The sequence below is a fragment of the Nannochloropsis gaditana genome (assembly GCF_000240725.1).
Source record: "Nannochloropsis gaditana CCMP526 unplaced genomic scaffold scaffold224, whole genome shotgun sequence".
In the NCBI taxonomy this organism is placed as follows: Eukaryota; class Eustigmatophyceae; order Eustigmatales; family Monodopsidaceae; genus Microchloropsis; species Microchloropsis gaditana.
Genome location: NW_005803729.1, coordinates 1 through 24,442, shown reverse-complemented (window position 1 = coordinate 24,442; position 24,442 = coordinate 1). Strand labels below are relative to the sequence as shown.

Genomic DNA, 24,442 nt, shown 5'->3' with positions numbered 1-24,442 from the left:
GCGGCTTTGAGGCTTTCTTCCTCAACTGGAAGCAAGAAGGGTAAGAGCTTGTTGGAAATGAATTCCAAATGTCTATTCGAGGAAGAGCTTTCTGACCCTCTGGCGGCATTGTGTGGAGGGACGTGCCCCTCTACCCTTACATGGGCAATGCCCAAGTGGTTGTGGATTAATGCTTCTGCGCGACCTTCATTTGATACAACCCATTCACCCCCGCGACATGCAAAGACAGCGCGGGGCAATTCACCTGCCAACCACGGCATGTCGATCATGATAGTGAATGTATCAACGCATAATCGCATTTTCTCTCGCGTGCTTGCACCCACAATCCTTGGCGAGGACGGTAAAGCAGCCATTAGACGAGTGATTTCCAAAGCAGCCGTCCGCAATGCCCAGATGTTTAGTGGGCTCACATAAAAAGTGAATTGTTGGGGGACTGACATTTCCGTATCACGCCCTTCTTGTACAGAAGTTATCGTTTTGACCGAAACCACAGGTGTTTGCAAAATGAGAAAACTTCCCTTGGTAGTTTCAGGAAAAGTGTTAATGCAAGGACCGCTTGTCTTCTCCTTGTCGATCACAGCCCTACAGGCGTGGGAATTCTTTTGCGAGACAGAGAACTCTTTCATCACCATTTCTAGCATATCCCCGGAGTCCCTTGTTGGAGTGTCGTCCTCAACACTGCCGGAGATGGGGGCGATTGCCGTCTTCTTCATGGCTACCTCCAAGCATTCGCACGTCATGCAGACGAAAGAATTCGGGGGGTGGACCAATGGAAGGCCAGCGATAGTTGTATCCAAGGCGTTCCCGTCGTTCCTACGGAGGAAAGTAGAGATAGCCAAACCGAAGCGCCAATAGGCAGGAATGACGGAAACAGATACACCAAGGGGCATACTTATTTTCCCACACTGGTGCATTTCCTCGTCCGAAGTGCTTTTCCTTCCGTTCCAAATGCCCCTCTGGTGTATTTGCTTGATGCTACTCTCAAGAGAAAAGCTCATATTTTTCGCCTCAAAAAGGGTCAGCACATCCTCTGTGCCAAGACGGGATGCGGAATTCGAGTCCATGGCTACATTCTTCATGCCGATAGCTAGACGCGCCATTCTGCAAGAGCGATGGTGGGAGGTCGGCCCCTGTCGGCAATGCTTCAAATCTAGATCTTCCAGCTGTAGCAGACATTCAGGCCGCTGGTTCCCACCTGGCCCATTGCACGCAAACGCGACTTGAAGGGAGCCAATTCGGATATTGCAAGTCGTTTGCCAAGGCCGGTACGCGTTGGGCGCGGGAGAGACGGAGCTTGCCCTTAATGGAGGGGAAACGAAGCATGCCAGACCTAGGACCACCGCCGGCGTCAGACGGCACCGAAGCGCCTCGGAGAAAAAAACATCAACGACGATTCTTTGAGAATCAGCTTCACCGGTCTTGCGATCTCCGCCACCCCAAGGCCTATCTCCCATATCCCGACCTCTCAATTCGCTATGGCGCTCTTGAAAATACCTTACAACGAGTACGGTCGAACGGAGTGGCCGTAGCCCCCCTTCCGCCCCCTGCAGTACCTTCTCCACATACTCTTCACTCCGATTTGAGGCCTTGACCAACAAGGTGCGTTTAAAAAGAGCTTCCAACAATATAGGCGCCGAGGCAGTGGGTCCCTCTTCCTTTTCGCTTTCCCTTGTCTCTCCCCACTGCAAAAGCACGGGCATTGTAGACGAGAAGCCCCCCCCCTGTTCCCCCCATCCCGCTTCAGCTGCCTCCGGTGTGTCTTCTCCGGCACAAACCACCTCTAAAGCTCTCATAGCACCCCGCACGTCCCGTGTGCGGGAGCATGTCTTTGTCGCCCCGATTCCTCGAAGCTCCTGAGAGTCGACGGATAGGCCCAAGGCACGCAGACGCAGGAAGACCCAGGAGGTTTGCGCTTGGAGGGGTACGAGGAGGCTGTCATGTTGTCCGGAGCCACCGACGCTCGGCGCCTTCCGAGAGCAAGACGACTTCCCGCTGGACCGGAGCAAAGCGAGATAAAAGGCGTGGAGGCGAAAGCTTGTAATGTGCATCCGTGAGTACCACGAGACGGCCGGCTGTCCCTCCTTCTGGCAGCTTTCTGATGTTGCTGCGAACTCTTGTCCATCCTGGTGTCTCACCGCCCCCGAGTCGTCTGTACATTCCCTTGCCCTTCCCTTCGTCTTTTGTCGGTCTGATTGCGTTCGACCGACCTGCCCCGTTCTTGCATTGGCTCGAGCCCACAGCTCGCACAGTAGACTGGCTTGATTCTCGCTGAAGGAGACACGCAAGCGGTCGCACTCCGCGTCCACCACCAGGGCTGCGTGCACGCGGGAGTCCCATCGACCATCAGCCTGCCCTCCTTCCTTTACCCCTCTTTCCCTTCCACCTTTGGCGCTCCGTGCCTCTCTTTCCGTTTCCTTCTTCTCCAAAAACAATCTACTTAATTTTGCTTGCCATGGCGTCGCCGTGGGGCGGGGCAGCTCAGCTTTCCTGCAGTCCTCCTCTCCTCTCTCCACCCTGGCTAGTACAGGGCATAGGGCGCCAAATGTGGGAGGCAGGTGTCCTTCATAGAAGTCAGCCGCCACCAGCTCCATCTGCCGGTTGGCGGCTGTCCCGGTGGGAGGAGAGGAGACGACGTAGGGACTGTCCAGGAAGAGTCCATCCATCGACATGGGCGAGAAGTGGTCCTCCTGAAAAAAGGGCGGTTTGCTCGACGCCGGTTCATGCGGTGGCGATGGCGGAGATAAGGAGGAGACTTGCGAAGGCGGCGCCTCCCATCCCCAGAAATTGAAAGCGTCGCGGACGTCGAAGGCCAAGCGGAACCGGAGGGTCGTGCGGTCCACCAAGGGGGCCTCGTGCCGTCGTCTACCACGACTGCTTCCGCTCATGCTGATGTCTTCCGGGCTGTGTCCGTCCAGGCAAATCGTTAGGTCCTGGATCTGGAGCATTTTGAACAGCCAGGGAGAGCTGGGAGGGTCGCAGTCGTTGAAGGCCGGCTCCCACGCCCGACCCGGGTCCGCCGAGTGCATGGTTACGTTACATATGTAGGCAGCTGCCGCGATGCTTCCATCGTGCTCCTCGTAGCGAACGGCGAGGTTCTCCACCCGAAGCGCGACATTCATCAGCATCTTCTTCCCCAAGGCGTGCAGCCAGCCCGTAGGCTTCTCAGAGCCCACGACTTTCATGCTTTCTTGCTCTTCTGGAGTGACGATGCTGCCTCTTTGCCTTCTCGAGGCGCGTGTGGGAGGATGAAGCTCGAGGTCAGAGCTGTCAGGAGGCACGTCAGGGGACGCGGGACTGTCTGCATCCTCAGAGCCGGTGCCGGCACGCTTGACCACAATCTCCACCGTTTTTAAGGTCACCTGCACCACAGGCTGGGACTGGGCAATAATGCGCGCCCACGGAATAGAAAGGCGGAGTTCTTTTGCCGTGCCTCGGGCTATGTCGTACTCCAAGGGCAGGTTGAGCAAATTGCGAAGCAAATTTTTGCGGAGGGACAAGTTGTCCAGAACAACATCCCCGGTAATGCCAGACACGATCCCACCCTCGATGAGATGGTCCAACGATTCCTGAATCTGACGCGTCAGGTAGCTTCTTATCCCCTGCGTGAAATCCATGGCAGCGCAATCCGGGCCCTGTGTCTGATATGTCCATGGTGGATAGGTAACCAGGATGGGGCGTACGCAGGTCGTGGGGGACTCTTCATGCATGGCTCAAGAGCGACAGTCACACTCATACACACTGACACCGCGCGATGCATGTGCGCATTCTCTGACGCTGTGACACGCCAGATAATCAAAGTCGCCCCTGTCCGAAGGCAAAGGGATTGGCCTCCCGAGTCCAGGCGGGGGCTTGCCACCACCTGAACGTGATGTTGGCTTGCACTTCTTACGGCGATGACGGGCGAGCGCCCAGCCTACGGTCCGGCCCAGGGCGCAGCATGGCAAAAACAACCCTGCCGAGACATTTCCTTCTTATCCGCGCACCTACGACAGGTTTTGACTGCGTTCGTCCCCTCCCGTGGAAGCTGGATTCTTTTTTTGGTGACTCATCACGCTATTCGAAAAGCAATTTCCAAGTACACTCCCACAGTGTAACTGCCGATGCCAAGAATACCATTCCCCTTTCCCGTTGTGGTGGTAACAGCTCCAACGGAGCGCTCAGCGGAAGCATATCAAGAGGAACTACAGGCTCGATTGTCCGAGCGCTATTTTGCCGTCTGTCCGGGACTGAACAATGACGAAAGTAGTAAAGAGGAAAACGAGCAAGAACTTATTCTGCTTGCTGTCGCGGACCCGCTCGGCAAACGTGTGGGAAGTGGCGGAGGGACTTTGAATGCGCTCGTTCATGTACATAGCTACCTACAAATGCACCACCTTGTGAGCAGCGCCGGACAATGGCCAGCAATATTAATGGTACATTCGGGGGGCGATTCTCAACGTTCACCTACCAACTCAGTGTGCGGAAAGGCGTGGTCGTGTCTCAATTCCCACCGAAAAGAGGACGGCGGGAGCAACACGCCCATCGACCTCCTGTTAGAGCAGTTCACGCAGCTTTTTGCCGGTGGCGTGCCTTCTGGGGCACTGGTGGTGGCGTCCTCCGACGTCCTCCTTGTCTTGCCCCCGTGGCCAGTGGACTGGGCTTCACAAAGGGGAGTGGTGGGGCTGGCTGCAAGTGTGCCTGCGGCTCTCGGTCCTAATCATGGCGTGTATATCACAGCTACCTCCGCGATAGCTTGCGCACGGCGTGGTCGTGACGTGGAGGAAAGAAGCGAAGACAGGAAGGTCATGACCCAACGCGTGATGCAGTACCTCCAGAAAGCTAGCCTGGTCGATCTGACCGCAAAAGGAGCCGTATCCACGGAGGGCAATGTTCTGATAGACACAGGCGTCCTCTTTTTCTGTCCCCAAATCACCAGAGAACTCATGTCGCTGCCGAAAGCGCATACCGTCTTTCGCCGCTGCTGCAGCCGGGGAGAGACGGAGGGAGGGACTGCGGAAGGACGCGTCGAGGCGGCTTTGCGTTTGGAACTCTACACAGACATGCTCCTCGCTTTGAGCGACGGGTTGGGGCAAGACCGGGCCAGTTACGTGGGCATGGACGGCGCGAGCAGCGAGAAGGAGGCGGTAGAAAGGGCCGGCCAGGGCCCAGGGGCGGTGTCCGCCCTGCTGGAGGCAAGGGGGGTGCTGTGGGATTGCCTGGGGCGGTGGCCTTTTTCGGCCTTAGCTCCCCGGGGAGCCCTCTTTGGCCATCTGGGCACCACTCAAGAGCTCCAGGCGATGATGACCTTGAAGATGACGCCCTTCTCTTCCGCCTTTCGCCTCGCCCGCCGAGTGTGTTGCGTGGTCGAGGGGGAGGAAATAGACAGTGCGGGCGCACAAAGTGGAGAAGAAGCATACAAAAAGAAGGAGGGTGCCGTGGTGCTGAATTCCATCCTGACTCCTTCAGGCGGGCTCTGTCTGGGTGACGGCTCGATCGTCGAGCATTCCGTGGTGGAGGGCGAGAGCCGTTTGGAGGTGGGCGCCGGGACCCTGGTTAGTGGCCTATGCCACGCCCCCGCCCAGCAGGCAAAGATCTGCATTGGCCCTGGTGTGGTTGTGCAAGAAGTGCGGCTGGGTGCCGCGGAGGGCACAGGCCAACCGGGGCGGCCCCTCGCCTTCCCCTATGTCGTCTCGGTCCTTTCGCTCCACGACAACGTCAAGGCCACTTATGGAAAGGAGCCTCAGGCGGGTGTTTGGAACCGGCCGTGGGGGGTCGTTCTCGACATGCTCCAAGTCGACGCCGGAGTCATCTGGCCACACTCCCGCCTGCCTGTCGACAGCAACGTTTCCACCACAAAAGGCATTTCCGCTGTCAAAGACTCAGATTTTCAGCCGAGGCCGCGCACCTTATGGCATGCCTGTCTCTTTCCGGCAGTAGGGGAAGCTGGGGCGCCAGCAAGCACGGGTCGTCGAGGGGCATGGTGCTGGCAACAAGCGTACGCCAGTCAGGGAAAAATTCCATCCCGGGAGGCCGTGGTTGCGTGGCGACAAGCGCGCCGGTTGTCCCTGAGTGATATCCTGGCTCAGGCCGAGCCGAGGGCGGAGTTTCGATGGCGACGGGCGTTGGAGGCGCGGATCCTGACTAGGACCACCAGAGAGACGTCACATGGGGAGGGAGAGTTGAAAGGGGCAAGTCTCGCCAAGTCCGCACGCAGGAACATAGAGACAGCAGACGGGCGCCACGTTTTGAAAGCGCCAGGACGACTGGAAGGCGATGGGCGCCGCAACCTGGTTTTGGAATCGCTGAAGGAGGCGTTGAGGACAGGCCCGAGCCTCGAGGATTTACATACAAAGCCTTTGGACGCAATATGGCGGGACGGCTTGCCTTCGTACGAGGAGAAGCTATGGTTGGTGGTTGCTTTGGAAGAGTGGGCTGAAGATCACGTTTTGAATCGAGCGGAAGGCGCGAAGGGGAGTGATGTCAGGAAGGCCAAAAAAGACAGTGCAGTTGACGCCGGGCGATTGTCTAGGTCAGGGTTGTGCGCTGGGGATGAGGATCCTCTCTCGGTCTTGGCATCGACATGCGCTTTGCTAGCGCGCGTCTTGGAGGCACTCGCCCAACAGATAGACACGGTGGAGGAGGAAGACAAGGAGATAAATGGCACAGAGCAGACGGTCTACAATGCCCAGTGGACACAAGCAGTACTGAAGTTGACGGTCGGGGGAACAGGGGCGGTTGAAAGCCGGCGGGAGGCTTTCAAGGAAATGAGGGCAATGCGGGTTGCTTGGATGGCGGGCGAGAAATGGCGCGTGCGGGAGGTGGCCGCTCATTACGATAAGACCACCTTCGCGCTAATCAAGCGGCAAGTTGCATCCGTGCATCGGGCTGTCTCTTGCGGCTCTGCTTCCAAGATGCAGGTGGGAAGAAGCGTCGTAGCCGAGGCTCCTGCCCGGATCGATCTGAGCGGCGGGTGGTCAGACACCCCGCCCATCTCCTTCGAGCTGGGAGGGGAGGTTACCAATCTCGCCGTTCAATTGAAGGGACAGCGGCCTATAGGAGCCCGCGTGACGATCTTGAAGGACCATGTGCTGGTGCTGCAGGCTCGGCAGGCCGACGGGGACGTGACTGAGCGCGTGTGCAGGACTATGGCAGACTTGGGGGAGGGCAAGGACGAAGACGGCAAAGTGCAGGAAGGACGACAAGCTGCAAAAATGGACAAAAAGTTTGCAGCGTGCCCCACGGCTTTGGTTCGGTGGTGCCTCGTGTACTTTGGCGTTCTGCCGAACGAGGGCGAGAGATCATTCACGCAGATCGATCAGTCATGCCATGACCAGGCAGAGGCCGATGGTGCTTCGCGAGGAAAGGAGCGGCTTTCGACCTTGCTTGCTCAGCACGTCGGCGGTGGCCTCCGCGTCGAGACATGGTCCATGCTGCCAACAGGCTCCGGTCTGGGAACCAGCAGCATCCTGGTAGGCACCGTGCTCGCGGCTCTGGGTCGGGCGTGCGGACGGGCGTACAGCGTGTGCGCCCTCAACCACGCTGTATTGGAGGTTGAACAACTCATGGACGTTGGCGGCGGGTGGCAGGATCAAGTCGGAGGACTGGTCGGGGGCGCGAAGCGGGCGTACTCGGCACCTGGCCTTCCACTGCGTGTGAAGTATGAGACACTGCCCCTCTGTCCCGCCGTACGCGCGCGCTGGGAGAGGCATCTTCTGCTAATCTACACCGGTCGGGCACGCTTGGCTTCAAATATTGTACGGTCTGTCGTGCGACGGTACTATGCGCAAAGCCCTGAAGTACTCGTCACCCTCCAGGGCCTTGTCCACGGCGCACGTTCCGCGGCCGACGCCTTACAAGAGGGCGACGTGAAAGCTTTAGGAAAATGCCTGAACAATTACCGGAAGCAGAAGCTGACAATGGCTCCGTCAAGCGAACCTGAGCACGTGCGGCGTCTCATAAAGATCTTAGAGACAAGGGCACTCGGAATGGTGACATGTGGAGCGGGGGGAGGGGGCTTCTTACTTATGTTGACGCGCTTGCCGGATGATGCAGACAAGGTACAGAACATAGTGGAGGGTCATCACATCGACGCATATGTAGCAACGCTGAATATAGACGAAGAAGGGTTGCGAATAAGAGTTGAAGAGGCCGTTGGGCTTTTGGGAGTCGGTGGAGCGTAACGGCGTGAAGTGTGCGACGTACGTACGAGTTGAGAGTATATACAGGCGTGCTGGTGCTGTTGTGCCATAAAGTTACAGGAGTACAACCAAATAATCAAATCAATCAACTGAGTTTAAATGTGCGGATTTTAACTTAAGATCAACAGTTGTCTTGTCATTAAACTCCTGGCATGAATTGCTACGGTCGGGTAGGCGACGCCGTGTTTGCCCTTGGTCCCCGCTCACTGATGAGAGTGCGGGGTCTCTCAATCTGCCGTGCGTACCTTTGTGCGCCTCTTCATGCTTGTTCAGGCTTGTCGACTCGGGTCGTCAATTTCAAAAGGGTCGACGCTGGCTGCGGACTCGAGAAACATTATTTTTCCCGCCCAGAAACCTTTTATTTTTCCCGCCTACACATCAGCTTGATTCTTCTTTGGCGAAGGGAGACCGCGAAAAGAGCGAAGGAGGCAAGGAGGGGCATTCTTTGGTATATTAATGCGCCGAAATCCCCTTTTGATTCCCTGCACAGAGACTACGAGCGCTATGAGCAGGATAGAGGTTACGGAAGAACTCTTAATGAGTCTGGGCTGGAAAATCACAGTCAAGAAAGGTCGCACTGTCTCCGTCGAACCGCCTCAGGATGGTAAGTTCGCGACCGCGTCTTGCTTTCCGGCCCTAGTGCTTGTTCCTGATCTTCTCCATGTGATATGCGATATACATGCGCACTCACACTTTGACATCCTTTGATTTGCATTATCAGGTGGACTCGGGTTCGAAAATTTTCCAATATGCTTCGCCACGGTGTCAGAGGTCGTCGCATACTTTACGGCAGAGGCTCGGCATCTGGACCCCGCTTTGGCTGACAAAATCATAAAAACTGCGGCAGCTGAAGCCTTCAAATGTTACCTCAGAGCCAAAGGATGGGAGATTCGTCCAGCAAATCGCAGGCAAGGCCCGCTCATCGGAAGCTTCCCTCGACGCGTCGCGGTTTTCTTCGTCCCCCCCGGGTCCGCTTTCCCGATGCAGGCGTGGAAGGCAAGGACTTCTTCTCGCACCGAAGCTTGTTCGAGGCTCTCCTGGAAACAGAGGCAGGCAATCGCGTTCTCACCGGTGTCTCCAGTGAAGAAGCGGGCGAAATGGTGCTGGAAAGCATTTTTGCAGAAGCTTGGCGATGCCTAGAGGAAGCTGGAGGCTGGAAAGTAGATTGCGGTGACGACCTGGCGACGATTGAATACGCGCCAGCAGGAGAGTCGCGGCCTTTGTCTGTTTTCAAAGGCAAGCGTGAGTTTCTCCGCGCCTGTTACAGCATCGCGACCACGCGTGGCTTGCCTCCCCTGCCTGTGGCGGCCCTGAGGGCCGAGGATACGCTCGAGGAGAGGAGTGAAGCCTTGTGGTGTAAAATGACCAGCCCCCGGTACAACTACACCTGGGCGTACCAAATCGATGGTCGACCTTACATCGTGCCCCGCGAGATGCGGGACCTGGAAGAGGCCGTGCGGGACGAGACTGCCTTCGAGAGTGGGTCTCATTTGGTCTCTTGCTTCCTCGGCGGAGCCTCCAGCGCCCCCGCGGCCACATCCGCTAGTGCGTCACACTCCCCTCTTTGCTCCCCCTCTATCTTGCCCGCCTCTCGGGCACTGTCGTCGTCTCTGGGTCCGCCGCGACCGCCTCTCGAGGAGAAAGTGAGCCACAGGAACGTGCTCGCGGCGACCCTTGGGAGAGGTCCTCGTTGCTATGAAGCCTCCTCATGCCCCGCTCTGCCGGTGGCTGATCCTCGCTCTGCATCTCGCCCATCCTCCACTCAGCCCTCGGCCGAGACTGGCAGAGCGGGTGTAAGTCGAGGGGCGAGTGGGGAGGGAAGGCCCTCACGAGGCACCCCGGGCGCGGGCATCATCGACATCTCCCAGGGCGACCACGCCCTGTCTATCGACGACGATTGGCCCCGTTTCGTGGAGGTCCTCCCAAGGCACGGCTTTGGATATGCCTACCGGACAAGTCGCTCCGACGCCAATGGTGGCGTGGCCCTCCTGTTGCCTCAGCACGCGGGGAAGAACGTTGAGTCCTGGATGGTGGAGGGCCGGGACTGGTTCCGTAACAAGGAGCAGATCGTTCCCTACATCCAGGCGCGCTACAAGACGAGCCACCACCGGACGGACTATCAGAGTCCCAGAGGGGCCCGGGCTTTGAATCGGAAGATGAGGAACGCAGCCAGCGCGTCCAAGATAGCAGGCGCCGGCGTGGCCTCGTCCTGTGACAGTCGTGATGCGAAGGAGAACATCGACTTTTCTTCCACGTCTACATTATCTTCGACGGCTGGGCCTCCTGCTTCCTCCTGGACCGCAACGATGAATGCAGCCTCGGCTTCCTCGCGAAACACAAGGTTCCAGAAAAGAAAGGCCGGCCGAATGCGGAACGTGTTCGAGCTGGAGAGAGATGAGAAAGACGGCGCGGAAGAGGTGGCGCAGGGACCGATGGTCAAAAAAGAGTCTGGAGCCCGGAAGGCTGTCGGCAATAAGAAGCAGAAGCTGGGCGGGCGGACAGGGACTGCTGAAAATGACGGCGACGGAGAGGAGGAGGGGAAGGTGGGGGTAGGCAAGGCGAAACCGACTACGCGCGCGCACAAAAAGAGGGAGAAAGCCTTGGATGGGTGCCGTGATGGCGGCGGCATGCGCACACATAGGTTGAAAGTAGAAGTACCAGGGTGCCAGAAGGGCCTGTCGAAGGCCAAGGGAAAGCAAAGCAGAGCAAGAGGGAGCCCGGAGGGGGGGGACGCTTCGGACTATCGGTACTATATCGACATGTCCGAGAACGAGAACTGGGTGTACCGATACTTGAAGGACTGGCACGGGTGGTGCACCAAAAGCGGCTTCCGTAAGCAGGACGGGACGGACAATGGCTATCGGTACTGTACGCCTCGTTACAGCGAGGCGCATCAGGAGGAAGGGAAGCATTGGTTCCGGTCTCTGGCCGACGTGAAAGAGTACGTCTCGCGGCACGTGGAGGCGGGCTGCCTTCCCTTTGCCTCCATCTTGAACGACAGCGAGAGCACGGGCGGTGGCAGCCCTTCGGTGGGGGGAGCGGCGGCCGCGATGACCGCCGAGAAGGAGGGAATGGAGGAAGGGGCGGGGGAAGAGGGGAGGAGCTCGGCAGAAGTGACGGGCTTCGAGTCCTTGGAAGAAATGACCCGTAAGCTGGTCACGTACCACGGCTTTGTCACGGAGGGCCGTAAGCTCATCCCGCCGGGAGGGTCGGCCCGGGGCCAGCGTGGAGAGGATTACCTTGAAGGCTTGGACGATTTGCAAGCCTACGTGCTCGAGAAGATACAGGGTCTCCCGCCCACGCAGGACAACCCCTCTTTCAACGCCTCCTCCAGCCGGAACTGGGGTCCCATGGGCCGTGTGGGAGCGTCCCCTTCCGTAGGGGAACCGGACATGGGGAATGGCAATGCGGGACAGGGGATGGGAGCGGGGAGGGACAAGGGAAAGAGGGGTCCGGGTCGGCCGAGCAGCAACAAGGCGGTGGTGGCGCGGCCCTCGGAGGGAAACGGAAGAGCCAATGGCGGTGACGGCTTGTCCGACGAAATTGGCAAAGTTTTGCAACCGACAGACCTGCTTGATCAATCGGTCTTGCTCCAGAAACTCCTTCGGCACTACGGGTGGAAGAAACAGTGGCCTGAGGCGCGAAGTCTGATTCAAGAGTACATTTACGTTCCTCCTGGAGGGAAGCGGCCAAGCGCCGGTGGAGTGGCGGGCGTTGATTTTGCCATCTCATTTGAGCACTTGCGACAACTAGTTGTACGGAAATACTTCAAGGGAGAGGATTTGCTGACAGAACATGCGGTGCCCGTTGTAGAGGAGATTGATTTGGATCTGACGAAAGAGAGACACTTTTCCATGATTCGCGCGGGGCGAGAAAAAACGGGGAAGAGGAGGAAGAGGAGGATGATGATGAAGACGAGGATGAGGAAGATGATGATGAGGAGGAGCAGGAGGAGGAGGAGGAGGCGGACGCCGAGGAGAGGGAGAAGGCGGAGGGAAAAGTTGGGGGAGTGGAGGGGGAGACATGGTCGGGGCAAAGAGAAGACTGCATGGAAACTGATCTTCACCCTGCCCTCAGTGAGGATCAAGGGCGTCGCGAGGAACGGGACAGGGAGGAAAGGACGGAGGAAATGTCTCCTGAGCCGGGGACGTCCAGGGATGAGAGGACCAAAGGTCATATCAGAGGGGTAGCGGGGGAAAAGGATGCACACGACCAATCGCAGCCCACAGAATCTGGAGGAGGTAAAACATATTCTTCCCCTCAAAGTCCCCTGTCCGGTGCAAGAGAGGAAGTCCTCCACAGCCATGCTCGAAGCAATAGCCGCCTCGAAGGCCACTTCAGTGTCTTGGCGCCCGGCGAATGGTTTCAGCGAGACCATCTCGTTGCGTGGTTGCGAGATGGCAAGACTTTCAATGCCGCGTTGGACGTCCTAATGAAGACGCACGAATGGCAAGTCCTTCCTTCGCAGGAGAACTTTACGTCGACCTCAGGAAAATTCTACGTGGCACCAGGGGGCCGAACGCCGTGGGAAGGGGGAACGCACGGGGTGGACTATCTCATGGATCACGAGGAGCTGATTGAGTACGTCACCAACGGCTTTGGGTTGCGGACGAACCAATTTGCCCCCATCACTGCCGCCTTGAGGCCAGACCGTCTGTATCGCAAAATTGTCTCTCCACTGCACGATCGGAGCCGCCATTCCACACGATCGGGACGTAGCTACACCCCGATTCCCTCCGCCGAGCCAGCGAGCACGCAGATGGAGGAGTCACCATCGGCTTTGCGGCTTGACGGGGAGGTAGAGGAGGAGGAAGAAGGCCGGGGACGGGAGAGATGCGGCGACACGAGTACCGGGCCCTTCATTGAGCATGCCGGTAAGCAGGCGGCTGGAGGAGAGAGAGGCGACAAAGAGGCGTCAGGGGGTGTTGGTGAGTAGGGGTGGGGGGGGGCGGCTCCGAGGCAATACCCGCGATTCATTGCGTGGCGATTCGAAAGGGGCTGGGCGCCTTTTCTCCAGCAGTTTTCCTTCCTTGGATACGGACGCCGAGGTCGCGTCGCCTGCGGGGGGCGGGGACGTCTGTCAGGGGCCAGGACGGCCAGAAGATGAGGAGAGCGCGCGGCGTCTGTCGACGGGATCCGTGCACGGACCCGGCTCTTCCCTCTCCTACCAGACTCCCAGCCTCTCCCGAAGCACAGCGAAGCGCAAATGCTTAGAGAAGTCCGCGGGGGCCTTGGCTTCGGCCGTCTCGAGCGTGCCCTTCCTCACGCCTATGGAGGTGGACCGGTACACTTACAGCGTCTTGAAGGCCAAGCGATGGACCCTCGCCCTGCGACCCCCCGCCCCGTCCTCCTCGAACGATGCAATGTACGAGCTCATCCCTCCCCAGGAAGAGGGGCTCCCGACGCGGCCGTTCAACAGCGAGAAGGATGCCTTGCTATGGGCCAGGGACGAAGGAGGCTTGGTCAGCTCTGAGGAGCTCCAGACGCACGCAGAGGCGTGTCCCTACCAACCTATCATCGCCGAGATGGAGGTCGCTCGCAGCCGCCTGGGTCAGGCAGGCTCGGGGGACGTGCCACGTGTCTGCGGTGCGGGAGGTGGAAAGCCGGCGTTTGCTCGACTTCTACATGGCGTATCTGCTGGAACCCACGGGCGCCTGGCTCCGCGTGGGAGGGCTCCCGGGGACAGGGAAAACCTTGGCGGTGCAGCATTCAGAAGCCCTACTGGCCCATGCCTTGGCCTCGCGGGGCGTCAACGCCAGACCGACCTTTGTACGCCTGAACTGCGCCGCCTACTCGGCCCCCAAGAGCTTCCTCGAAGCCTTAGCAGCTCAATTGCATCTGACGGGCGGGACAGGCTCCTTTGCTTCCGCCTCTTCGCGCCGCATGAGCCTTGGCGCCGTAAGAGAGCCGCTGACCGAAGACGCGCTGTGGGCTAAGCTGGAGGAACGCTTACGTTGGGTGAAAAGGCCGGACATGAACGGGCGAGGGAGCGGGGGCACGCTTTCGGACGTCCTCAGCAGCCCGCTCATCAAGTCGATGACCTCCTGGTTCCGAGGAGGGGGGGCGGGGGCGGCGACTAAGGCGGCAGTGGAGACGACACGGAAGGTCTCGGAGGAGCAGGAGGCAGCAAGCGGAGACCGAAGACTGGACTCGTCGGTGGTGAAGGCGAACGAGCTGGTGGGTCGCACGGTGGTGTTGGTGCTCGATGAGCTGGATCAATTCATCGCTACGAACAGGGAGACGATCGGGTGCGTGGCCCGCCTGATCAGCAACGTGATCATGGTCGCGGGCTCTCGGGCGTTGCTGGTGACGGTTTCCAACACGATTGACGACCACACGGCCCTGGGCGCCTTGTGGTCGAAAGCCAAGACAACGGCAGGCCGGTCGCCGGCCTGCTGGAAAGACTATGCGGGTCACGACGAGGACCGCGCACTCGCAGCAGGCGTCGGTGAGGAGAAGCTCGAGCCCATCATATTCCGCCCCTTTCAGGACGCGGAACTCGTGCAGATCCTGAAAGTCTGCGTCGGGGACACCTTTCAAGCCCCGGCTCTGGCCATGATCGCAAAGCGCGTCACTTCTTCCAGGGGGGATGCGCGCGTGGCCGTCGACACATGTCGGCGGGCCTTGGAGCGCCATGTGCGGACGCTGGATGCGAAGGCAAAGGCGTGGTGCCCCGCCAGCTTGATGGAAGGCGAAAAGGACAACGGAGACAAGTCTATGGAGGTGCGGGACTCAGAGAGGCAGGTCACGGCCGCCGAAGCGAATGCCGCCTCCAAAGAAATGGATGTAGACGTGGGGAAAGACATTGGGAAGCTCCCCCAGCACGCTCGCTTCCTTCTCCTGGTTCTCCTGCACATGACCACGACGAGAGGGGGAGGAAAGGCCGGGAATCAGGTGAAGCTAGCTGACCTGCAGAACGAGTACACGCAACAGGCAAAAGCCATTCTTGGGGCCAGCCAACTGGGCGCGTCCTCCAACTTTGAGGACAACTTGGAGTGGATTGATGAGAACGGGTTGGTGGAGAAAGGGAAAGGAGGCAAGGCGAAGGTTGTGAGCCCGAAGGTGGATTGGGCGACGGTGCTTCCGAAGCTGACAGTACAAGACAAAACGCATTTCAAGGCCTTGTTACCCAAGTGAAGGAGAAGTTTAGAGGACAAAATAGCGTTAGAGAGTCTCTTGAAGGTGACAGAGGATGGGGTGGACGAAGGTACAGGGTCAGGCAACACCGCCCTAATGAAGGCCTACCCCCCTCCGGCCTACCTCATCCATCATCCATGATTATATGGGAGGGGACGAAGGAAAGACCCACATTTCAGCCGGCAAGTGAGTGATGAAGATACAGAGCCCGCGAGAGGTGTGAGTACGAACAGGGGGGGGAAAGTAGGAGAAAATAAGGAAAAGGAGGCATACGGATAGACAGGGCCTCATCGCCCTGCTGAATGGGTCAAGAAGAGCTGACTGGCCCTGTCTCTCACGCCGTGATGCGCTCTAAGAGAGGCATCAACTATAACAGCCCCAAAACAATGATTTCTGAACCGCCGATAGCTCCTTTGCCCGTATGTTCCACCGACACCGCCTTGAAAAATGAGTTCCTTTCTCCCTTCTATGCGTTCACGGTCGTAGGGCCGTCTGCGCCTATGCTCGCACTCTGCGACACCCACAGGCCTCTACCCACCCCCACCAGAGCCCTTCACCTCCCGCTGACTCGCCGCGTTATCTTTCCGTCCCATGCGTCAGGTTCGACGCCGTCGAGTAAGCCATGGTCGTGTCCTGCGCCAAGCGCTGCCCGTAGCCGGACACGAACCCCCCGGCAAGCCCATCCCTCTCCTCCCGCCGTTGCGTCGGAGGGTTCGCCCACTCCAAGCGGAGGATCAGGTGGTCGTAACCATACCCCTGCAGGCTGTCCATCGCCTTCTGCGCGTCCTCCTTCTTCAGAAAGGAGACGAAGGCGAACCCCCGCGAGGTGTTCCGCTCCTTGTCCTTGGCCAAAAACACCCGATGCAAGACGCCGAATCGGCCGAAGAGGTTCTTCAAGTCATCGTCCGTCGTGTCTTCCGAAACGTTTGTCACTCGGATCGTTGGGAACTTGTCCTCTTCCCGCCCGCCCGGCCCCATCTGGGGCCCTGGCCCTCCACCACCAAATCGCTCGCCCATGGTCCGGCGCGGAGCCCCTTCCTCTCCCCCATTCATTCCTCCAATCCCACTACCGCCATCGTATTCGGCGAAAGACTCTCCGGGGGTTGTCGACGGCAGCAGACCCGCTTTTCGTGCTGCTAGCTTTTGTTGGATTAAGCCCAAGTTTTTCAAATCTGCGGCCGGTTCATCTTCCGCCAGGCTGTGAGGATCTTCAATCGCAATACTTTGCTCCTCGGCTCGGACATGAGCATCGCGGGCGTCCCCAAATCGGGCCCAGGTCTTGCGCACGAATGTTCGTTTCGGAACGTGGGTCGTGATTTCTTCCACTTTGAATTTCTGAACATATCGAGCTTTCCGCTGGTCTTTCCATGCCCACTCTGTCCGCGTCACTACACCATTTTCGTCAGGTTTTCCCTATATAAAAGGACGTTGTGTGGCAAAGGGATTTGTGATGGCAGAGAGTGAGCGTGGTGGGGGGAGGAGGCTTGGCGAACGTGTGTGTGCCGACAGGCTCACATCTGCGGGGTGGAAGCTTGTACACGGCATCACATCAACGATATTGATGAAACGCCTCACACCGTGACTCTACGCTGTCGGGTCACTCACCTCGACTGGTTGGGGGAGCTCCTCATCATCTTCATAGTCTCCCCAGTCCTGCACCTCGCGCGACATGACAACAACGATCGGTGGCTCCGCGACCTGCAAGCGGCAGTAAAAGGAGATAAGCGTCAAAAGTGTAGGGACACGACATGTCAATAATAGGAGCAGCTAGGATAAGACGTGCAGCTCTTGATTTATGTCCAACAAAGCGAGCATGTGCACCACCGCAAAGTCGGAAGAAAGAAAGGATGCACACACAACCACAAAACAAGAGGGGAGGTTGCAGCCGTGGATTGCTCTCGTTCACACACACTAACTCTGCGCATTGCTTACTTTTGTTTCATGTGTCACGATGCAGACCATCGAAGCTCTGTCATTGGTCTTTGAATACTGTGCTCCATATCCTGCGCATGGGCTCTTTTTTCTCCAGCCTCACTTCGACGCACGTTTTGCCCTCTGTTAACTCGTCCGTGTAATCCTTGCTCAACACCCAAAACGAGGAGTCCAGCTCGATGGGCCCGAAGAGGTCACCGCCAATTATCCAGCTTTCCTTGTTCTCCGGGGTCTTGAAGCCCACTGTCAAGACGCGATTGGTCAGGTGCACTAAAACATCTTCTTTCTTCACCTCCTCGGGGACTGGTACCACCACTTCCATGTAGCCCGCCCTTTCCTTCCACTTATACTGCGGTGCCGTTCCTATCACGACCTGATTCGGATTGAGCTTATTTTTCATGGCCATGTCATCTATGTCTACCTTCATGCCCTTGTTGGCGTCCTCAGGAATCGCCTCCACGCGCGGGGTCGAGGGCGGGGAGAACCCATCAATGCCTTCCCCTTGCTGCTGCTCCTCCTCGCGTTGCTCCTTCTCCATCGCTGCCTTGGCCTCTGCCAAAGGTCCGCTACCCCCACCGTTTTCTCTATTTACCTCGGCTGTTGCCTCTCCGATACTATCTTTGCGGACAGTGGGGGGGGCGGCCCAGGTGGTCATGGGCGACGTGCCTTCGTCGATCTCTTCGCGCCATTTCTTGGTCAGATCCCGAGTATCCTCCACGTCCGTCGAGCCCGCTCCTTGGAGAGTCCGCCAGTTCAAGAGCTGCAAGCGCGTGACGATGATGGCGCCGGGGGGAATCTTGTCTTGGTACCCCTCTGCCGACCCGAAGGCATACTCGGGACTGCACGTGATCTCGGCAACCTCGTTGGGCTTCATGGTCGCCACGGCCATCTCCCAGCCGCGGATCACTTCCGGGTTTGCCAGGCCCTGTGAGAGGATTGGAGGGGGAGAGGGGAGGCGATCGTGGGGTGAGCGCAATCCATCGGCCATGCTGGTCTGATGGCCCCAGAAAAGACTTCTGGCACATCGGTAAGGTTCCTTGCCCTGTCCTGAGTGAGCTTTTTAAGTGATCTTACCAGCATAAATTCCATCGGTTTCTTCATCCGGTTTGCTATCAACTGCCCCGTGGATGTTTTCATGACAAAAGCTACCTTGCAGTAGGAATGAGGCGGTGGAGTTTGCTGGTTGTACCCGTAGCCGGGCCGTAGCACAGTTTTTAACACACCCCCGTCTCCGGACAAGTCGACAGGCTCATCACTGGGACGAGGTCCACTCCGCCAACCAGAATTCATGGCGGACATTATTGGACTTGGGATAAAGGGGGAGGGGGGTGAGTGGACAAGGTAATAAAACGCGGCATGCGGGTCGAGAGGCAGGCCCGCCCGGGATCTACGCGGTAGCTTAGGCGCTATGGACATGAATGCGTAAGAAAGTTTGAGGCTTAGAAAGAAGGAGAAAAATACTGCGAGGTTACAGGCTCCTGAAAGCCGTAGTCGAGTGGCTAGAAGACATAGGGGCAAGCCCGATGTTCTGCTTCGTTTCCTTGTCCTGCTGCCCTGCGCTGCCATCACCGGCCAGTTGATCAAAGCACGTGGATGGATGCCAAACGCTCTTGATCTAGGGTAAAGAATAGGCACGTGAAACCATCTTGAGTAATAAGCTTGAGTAATACTATAAAGCGCTCTGGCTCGACCGCACTTTTCTCGCGGCACTCGACGTGCATGATACTAGAGCTGGCTACCTGCGAGAGAAAGACAACCCGCTAGCTCCCATCCGTATACTTCCCCGCCCAACGACCCATTGGAACCCTGCTTTCCCACGGTTGTGCGCATAAATTCTGTCTTGACCATAGCGCACGTCTTTACGCGCTCATTTAGCAGTGCATGCGTTCGTCTAATTGCCTTTTCAGCGTCACCTCCTGGAGGAGGGAGAAGGCCATCGCCCCTAGGCGGACTCAAGATCATGGATTGTTCCATGGTCATTCTAACAGCCTGCCCTTTCCTCGATACTCACAGAGCACCACGCTCGGTGGCGGCATTGTATCAGTTCTGGCGCTTGTCACGGACGCTCGTGACGGGCATAACTGGTACGTTCTTCTAATACGAGGAAAGATCGTATTCGAGTCCGCCTGCATAACCGCTTTTAAAAGCTGCTTCGACGTAGTTGACCTGAAAGCCCCCCTTGCCCGCACGGCTTGATCATCGTTGCAGTGCAGAGAAGCATCTGAGTGTGAAGCTAGGTGCTTGTCTTCTCTGCCGCAATATGCCGCTGGTCTGCTCCCATTCCCATACCATCGACGCAAGCCCCGGTGGTCGGGCCGTAGAGCAATTCTTCCTCGCTCTCACATGTTTCATCATCACGACCACAGATCAATGACCGGCACCACCACGTCTGACGTTTCGCATTGGCCGACTCGCCCAGCCGTTGTGCCCTTCTTCCTTTCTTTCCTCCTCGCCGTCTTCTCCCTACTCCCCTCCGTCCTGGATGCCTTCCACCACCACCCCTCTCCCCCCTCCCATGTCCCAGTTTCAACCGTCAGTCCGAGCCAAGGATGCAAACCACACACCACCCGCTTTATCTCTCGTCTCTCCGCCAGCAAGACAGACTACTATTCTGTGCTCGGCCTCTCCCCGGGGGCCACGCCCGCCGAGGTCAAGCGCGCCTTCCGGGAGCGGGCCAAGACTACCCATCCGGACTCAAGCCGCAGCGCGGACACCACACAAGATTTTTTGGCCATCAAGGAGGCTTACGAAACGCTGTACGATGCCCGCCGACGCGCAGAGTTCGACCGACGGCGGCAGTTGGCTGAAGTGGCCGACTTGGCTGTGAGCGTCGGCGAGATCTTGACCCGCGACGTGGCGGTCCCACTGGGTAAGGAGTGGAGAGGAAGGCGCTGGTCGTCAAGAGAGTCGCCCTCGTGATGCCCTGCACACTCCCATCTCACGCTTGACGAAACTCTTCCCCCTCATCCAGCCCGGGACGTTGCACTCCCCCTTATCAAAACCGCCTTCGAGGGACTCGACCAGACCGTGATCAAGCAGTTCGCCACCCCGATCCTCAAACGCACGCTCCAGCAGTCAGCGGCCGCTGTGGAGGCCGTGCGGCAGGTGGCGCAAGACCGGGCGCAGTACTTCACGCAGGTGCAAGCCTCGTGGCGCGCGGAGGAGATCCGATCTTTGACGCAGCAGCTGGAAGAGATGACGGCCAAGGCGAAGGACGCGCGCGCGCAGGTCAAGGAGGCAGCCGGCTTGGTCTCGGAGGCAGTAGACCGGGAAGGGGCCATCCAGGCCCGGTTGGAGGCGGTGGAGGGCGCGAGTGAGTCCTCGGCGGCTGCCATGCAAGGGTTGCGGGAGGAGAGCAGGCGGGCCCTATCCGATTTCCAGGAGAGGGTGGCAGAGGAAGCAGAGCGTCGACAAGCGGCACGCAGGCTGAAGACGGAAGAAACGCGGGTGCTGGCCGCCAACAAGCGCTTGGAGGCCTTCGCCCTGACCGCAGACGCGGAGGTGGCGGAGGCGGAGGAGGTCCTGCGCCGGGCCCAAACGCGGATGGAGAAGGCCAGGCAAGCGCGGGAAAGGGCGCAGGGCTTGTTGAAGACGAGTCAAGAGGAGGCGGACGGCGTGCGAGAACGGCTCTCACAGACCAGCCTGGACCTTCAGGAGGCTTTGGCCGCGGTGGCCCCATCGCGGAGGGTCTGGCAGGAAGCTCAGGCGCGCGAGGCGTCGTTGCTCGCTCAATTGAAAAGCCAGAGCAAGGAGGAGGCGGCCCTGCGACAGGAACTGGCCATGGCCGTCCGAAGACGCGAGATGGCGCGCCGGGAATTCCTGGCGGCCGAGCGGCGTACGGGCTTGTTCCAGAAGGGCGTGATGGAGCTTGCCGGACAGATAGAGCGCAAGTACAACGAGGCTCTGGCCGGCTCCGGGATAACGAGCACGTCGGGCGCTACGTCCGCCGCGGCAGCGTCGGAAGCAGGGCAGGACCTGGGAAGGAGGACGGGGCCAGAGACAGGAGTCGGAAAAGAAGTGTCGGGAGAGGCGCGCAAGCGGCGGCAACGCGAGGCGTTTGACCTCGTCTTTGGGAGCATACGGAAGCGGTCGCGGGGCCCGACACGGGGGAAAAAGACAGACACAGCGGTGGAGGAGGGCGTGGGCCCGGGCAGCAAGGACGATCCAGCGACGTCTGGAGATTGGGACTCCTCCGAGGAACCAGGAGAGCCACTGGAGGAGGCGTCAAGCGTGCAAGCACCTGCTGCGTCGACGGCTGCGGCCCCCCGGGCGGAGCCCGAAAACCCAGTAGAGGGGGGAGGGGCTCAGGAAATGGAACGTGATCCCGCCCAGCAGGAGCTGCAGGGCGTGGGAAGATGACATCGGTTGCGTCAAGTCCTCGGAACTCGCGGCGGGTGTGAAGGTTAGGGAACTTGAGAGTGTGAGAGTGGTCAGCTTACTGGGTATGGGGCGTTCTCAGAGGCTTTTGGGCTCCAGTGCCAGATAAGCGAGCAGTCCAGGTCAAAAACGACGAGCAAGATCTTTGTTGTGGGTGCGTTCGTGTATGTAGATTGTGTACTGAATAGATGTAGCCCCTCGCCGTACCGTGTGGGCGCTCTTAGGCTTCCAGGACGGAAGAACTTTGCTAGAAGAGCAGAAAGGAGGGAAAGAAGGGAAAAACGGCGTGCCGCGGGTAGAAGCTTTGTATGAGGGCTTTGCGGTGCATGCGTGGAAATGGTAACAACGAGGGAGACGCGGTCCGCTTGTTGAATTGGGAATTCTCCACTCTCAAGGAGGGGGGGGGCGGAGGAGTAGGGTGTAGGCAGGCAAGTAACAACGAGAAAGGTGAGATGGCCAACCTGGTCTCTTCCCCACCGTCGCACATCACATAGTGAATCAAGGCATAGATAAATTTTGGAGGTTCGATGAGTACATGATCCGTTACGTTTTATATGTTATTGCCGTGCTCGGTGCTAGGTCCGTGCGGTCTCTCAGAGCTCCTCGACTAATGGCTTTTCCCTCTTCTGCCCTGCGCATGCGCCCCCTCTCCCCCTTCCCTCCTCTCCGCCAGGGCCCATCGGCACGTTCAGTAGCCGCGAAAGCGTCGATGACCCACTCTCGATCTCTAGCCTCTGCCTCTTGGGGTCCATGGAGAGGGACGCGAGTCCTTCAGTCAGGCCTCCGTCCGTCTCCTTGGGCCCATCCCCTAAGGAGAGACCTTCCAAGCGCCGCTCAAGGGCGGCTCTTCTTCCTCCATCGCCCACTAATACTACCTTTCCCCCGCCCCTCGCATCCTGCTCAGCACCTGCCTTGCCTTCCTCCTCTTCCTCCCCCTCGCTGTCTTCTTCCTCTTCGCTGTCCTCCTCCTCACTTTCACCACTCTCTGTCTCTTCTTCCTCCTCCTGTTCGCTACTTTTATCTATCATCATCATCATCATCATCATCATCATCATCATCATCATCATCATCATCATCATCATCATCATCATCATCCTCGTCCTCCTCCTCAGCCCCCCCCTGCGCAGCCAATGCCTCCAATTCAATCAGCCCCAAACCCACCTCCGCCTTTTCTACCCCCTTCGCCCCCTCTCGCCAGGCCTCCGCCAGCTCCCACACGATTTTGTCGCCCTCCGGCAGCTGCAAACATACGCAGTAATCGTCCAGGAACAATCGATTCAGCAAGTAATGCGTTTCCGTGAGACGGAAGACCCTCCGCATCCGTAATAAGCACCGGAGCAACATCCGCTTCCTTCGGCCGGTCCCTCCCTCCCTCCCTCCCTCCCTCCCAACCACCATCCCGTACACGTCGTCCACGCACTTCTCCACCAGGCTCCATACCCGGAGGTAGGGATAGCTCACCACCCGCCTGGCAAACGTCCGCAGCACCTCCGCCACCGAGGCCTCTTTTCGCCCGTAGGTCTCCAGGTAGGCGAGGGAGGGGGAGAGGACGGTCAGCGTCCAGGCAGACTCCACCGTCGGCTCCCCCCCCGTGGTCCGGTGATCGTAGGCGAAGGCCAGCAATAAGTCCAAGAGCCCCAGGCCGACGGCCCGACGTTCCGCACGCGCCGCCCCCTCGCTCCCCCACAAGAACTCTCGGTTCTTGAGCAAGGCCAGCTCCTCCTCCTCCGCCTCCTCCCACCGCCCCTCCCCCGCTCCCTCCCAGAAGGGGTGGACTGCCCGTCGCTTCCTCAAAGACCGGGTCTTCCTTCGCACCGAGCAGGTCGCCCAGGTACCTGTCCTCGTCGAAGTCCTCCGCCTCATCCGCTTCTCGCATGGCCCCCCTCGCTCCCTCGGGCGTCCGCTCTGGATCTCTCAGACGGAGCACCTCCAGCACCACCGTCTCCCCCCCCAGGTCGCCGAACACACCCTGGTACTGCCGGTTGAACCCGTACTGCGTGCGGCCCAGCAAGCCGCTTCCTTCCTCCCCTTTGCCCGCTGCATGAAAAATCTCACCCTCCTCTCCGTCGGGGGTGCCGCCGGCTTGGGCGGTGGCGAGGGACGGGCAAGAGGAAGGAAGGGGGCTCTCCGTGTCTGAGGTGCTGCCGGTGGGGAAGTCTTGGGAGCGTAGCACCTCGATGGTGGGGGGGCCGGGGCAGGGCGCGGTGGTACTCCCGCGGCCCTTTGCCACCGTGCTGATGGGCGTGGACGGGGCACAGAAGGAGCGCGTGGGCTGCAGGAGCGTGGTCTTCAAGTCCAGGTCCTCAAAGACACGCCCCGGTTCCTCCTTGGTGAGATGCACTGTCATGGTGCCGTGGTCCTGAAGCGGGATGGAAACCGAGGACGAGTCCCGCGTCGTGAGCAAGTCCGCAAGCATGCAGAGCAAAGGATCAGGCTAGCTTGGAGAGACGCGTGAGTTGTGTTCGCTAGGCAAGGAAGGGCTATCGACCTGTGCACGGGGACGGGAGACCTGCTCCACTCACCAAATTAGCGTCATAGACCGCGCGGCAATGACTCTCTTCGTCTTCATTGTTCTTGAGGGCGTGTGGGAACTGAAGCTTTAAGAGGTAGGGCCTGCAATAAAATACAAAGTCACGGCCATCCTGCGACAAACGATGCGGGAGCCGTAGGCGAGAGTTAAAATAAATGACAAACCCCTCGTACCAGAAGGAAAACCTACCGCAGAGACTTCCGCGTCACCTACACGGATGTAAGGCAACTTAATGGTTACTATGACGGTATTCGGGGTTTGCTGAAGGGAAAAGCGTGGCACCAACATT

General features: G+C 58.8%; 2 protein-coding genes across 2 annotated transcripts; both read left to right on the top strand.

Annotated features, from left to right (window-relative positions):
* Positions 1–7,382: 7,382 nt before the first annotated feature.
* On the top strand, positions 7,383–7,820 carry FUK (fucokinase; the record flags this gene model as incomplete). Its single annotated transcript, XM_005855325.1, has 1 exon — positions 7,383–7,820. A coding segment is annotated over one exon (438 nt), but the record flags the coding sequence as incomplete, so codon positions are not given.
* Positions 7,801–8,271, top strand: NGA_2042000 (l-fucose kinase-like protein; the record flags this gene model as incomplete). Its single annotated transcript, XM_005855326.1, has 1 exon — positions 7,801–8,271. A coding segment is annotated over one exon (359 nt), but the record flags the coding sequence as incomplete, so codon positions are not given.
* Between the last annotated feature and the right edge of the window lie 16,171 nt (positions 8,272–24,442).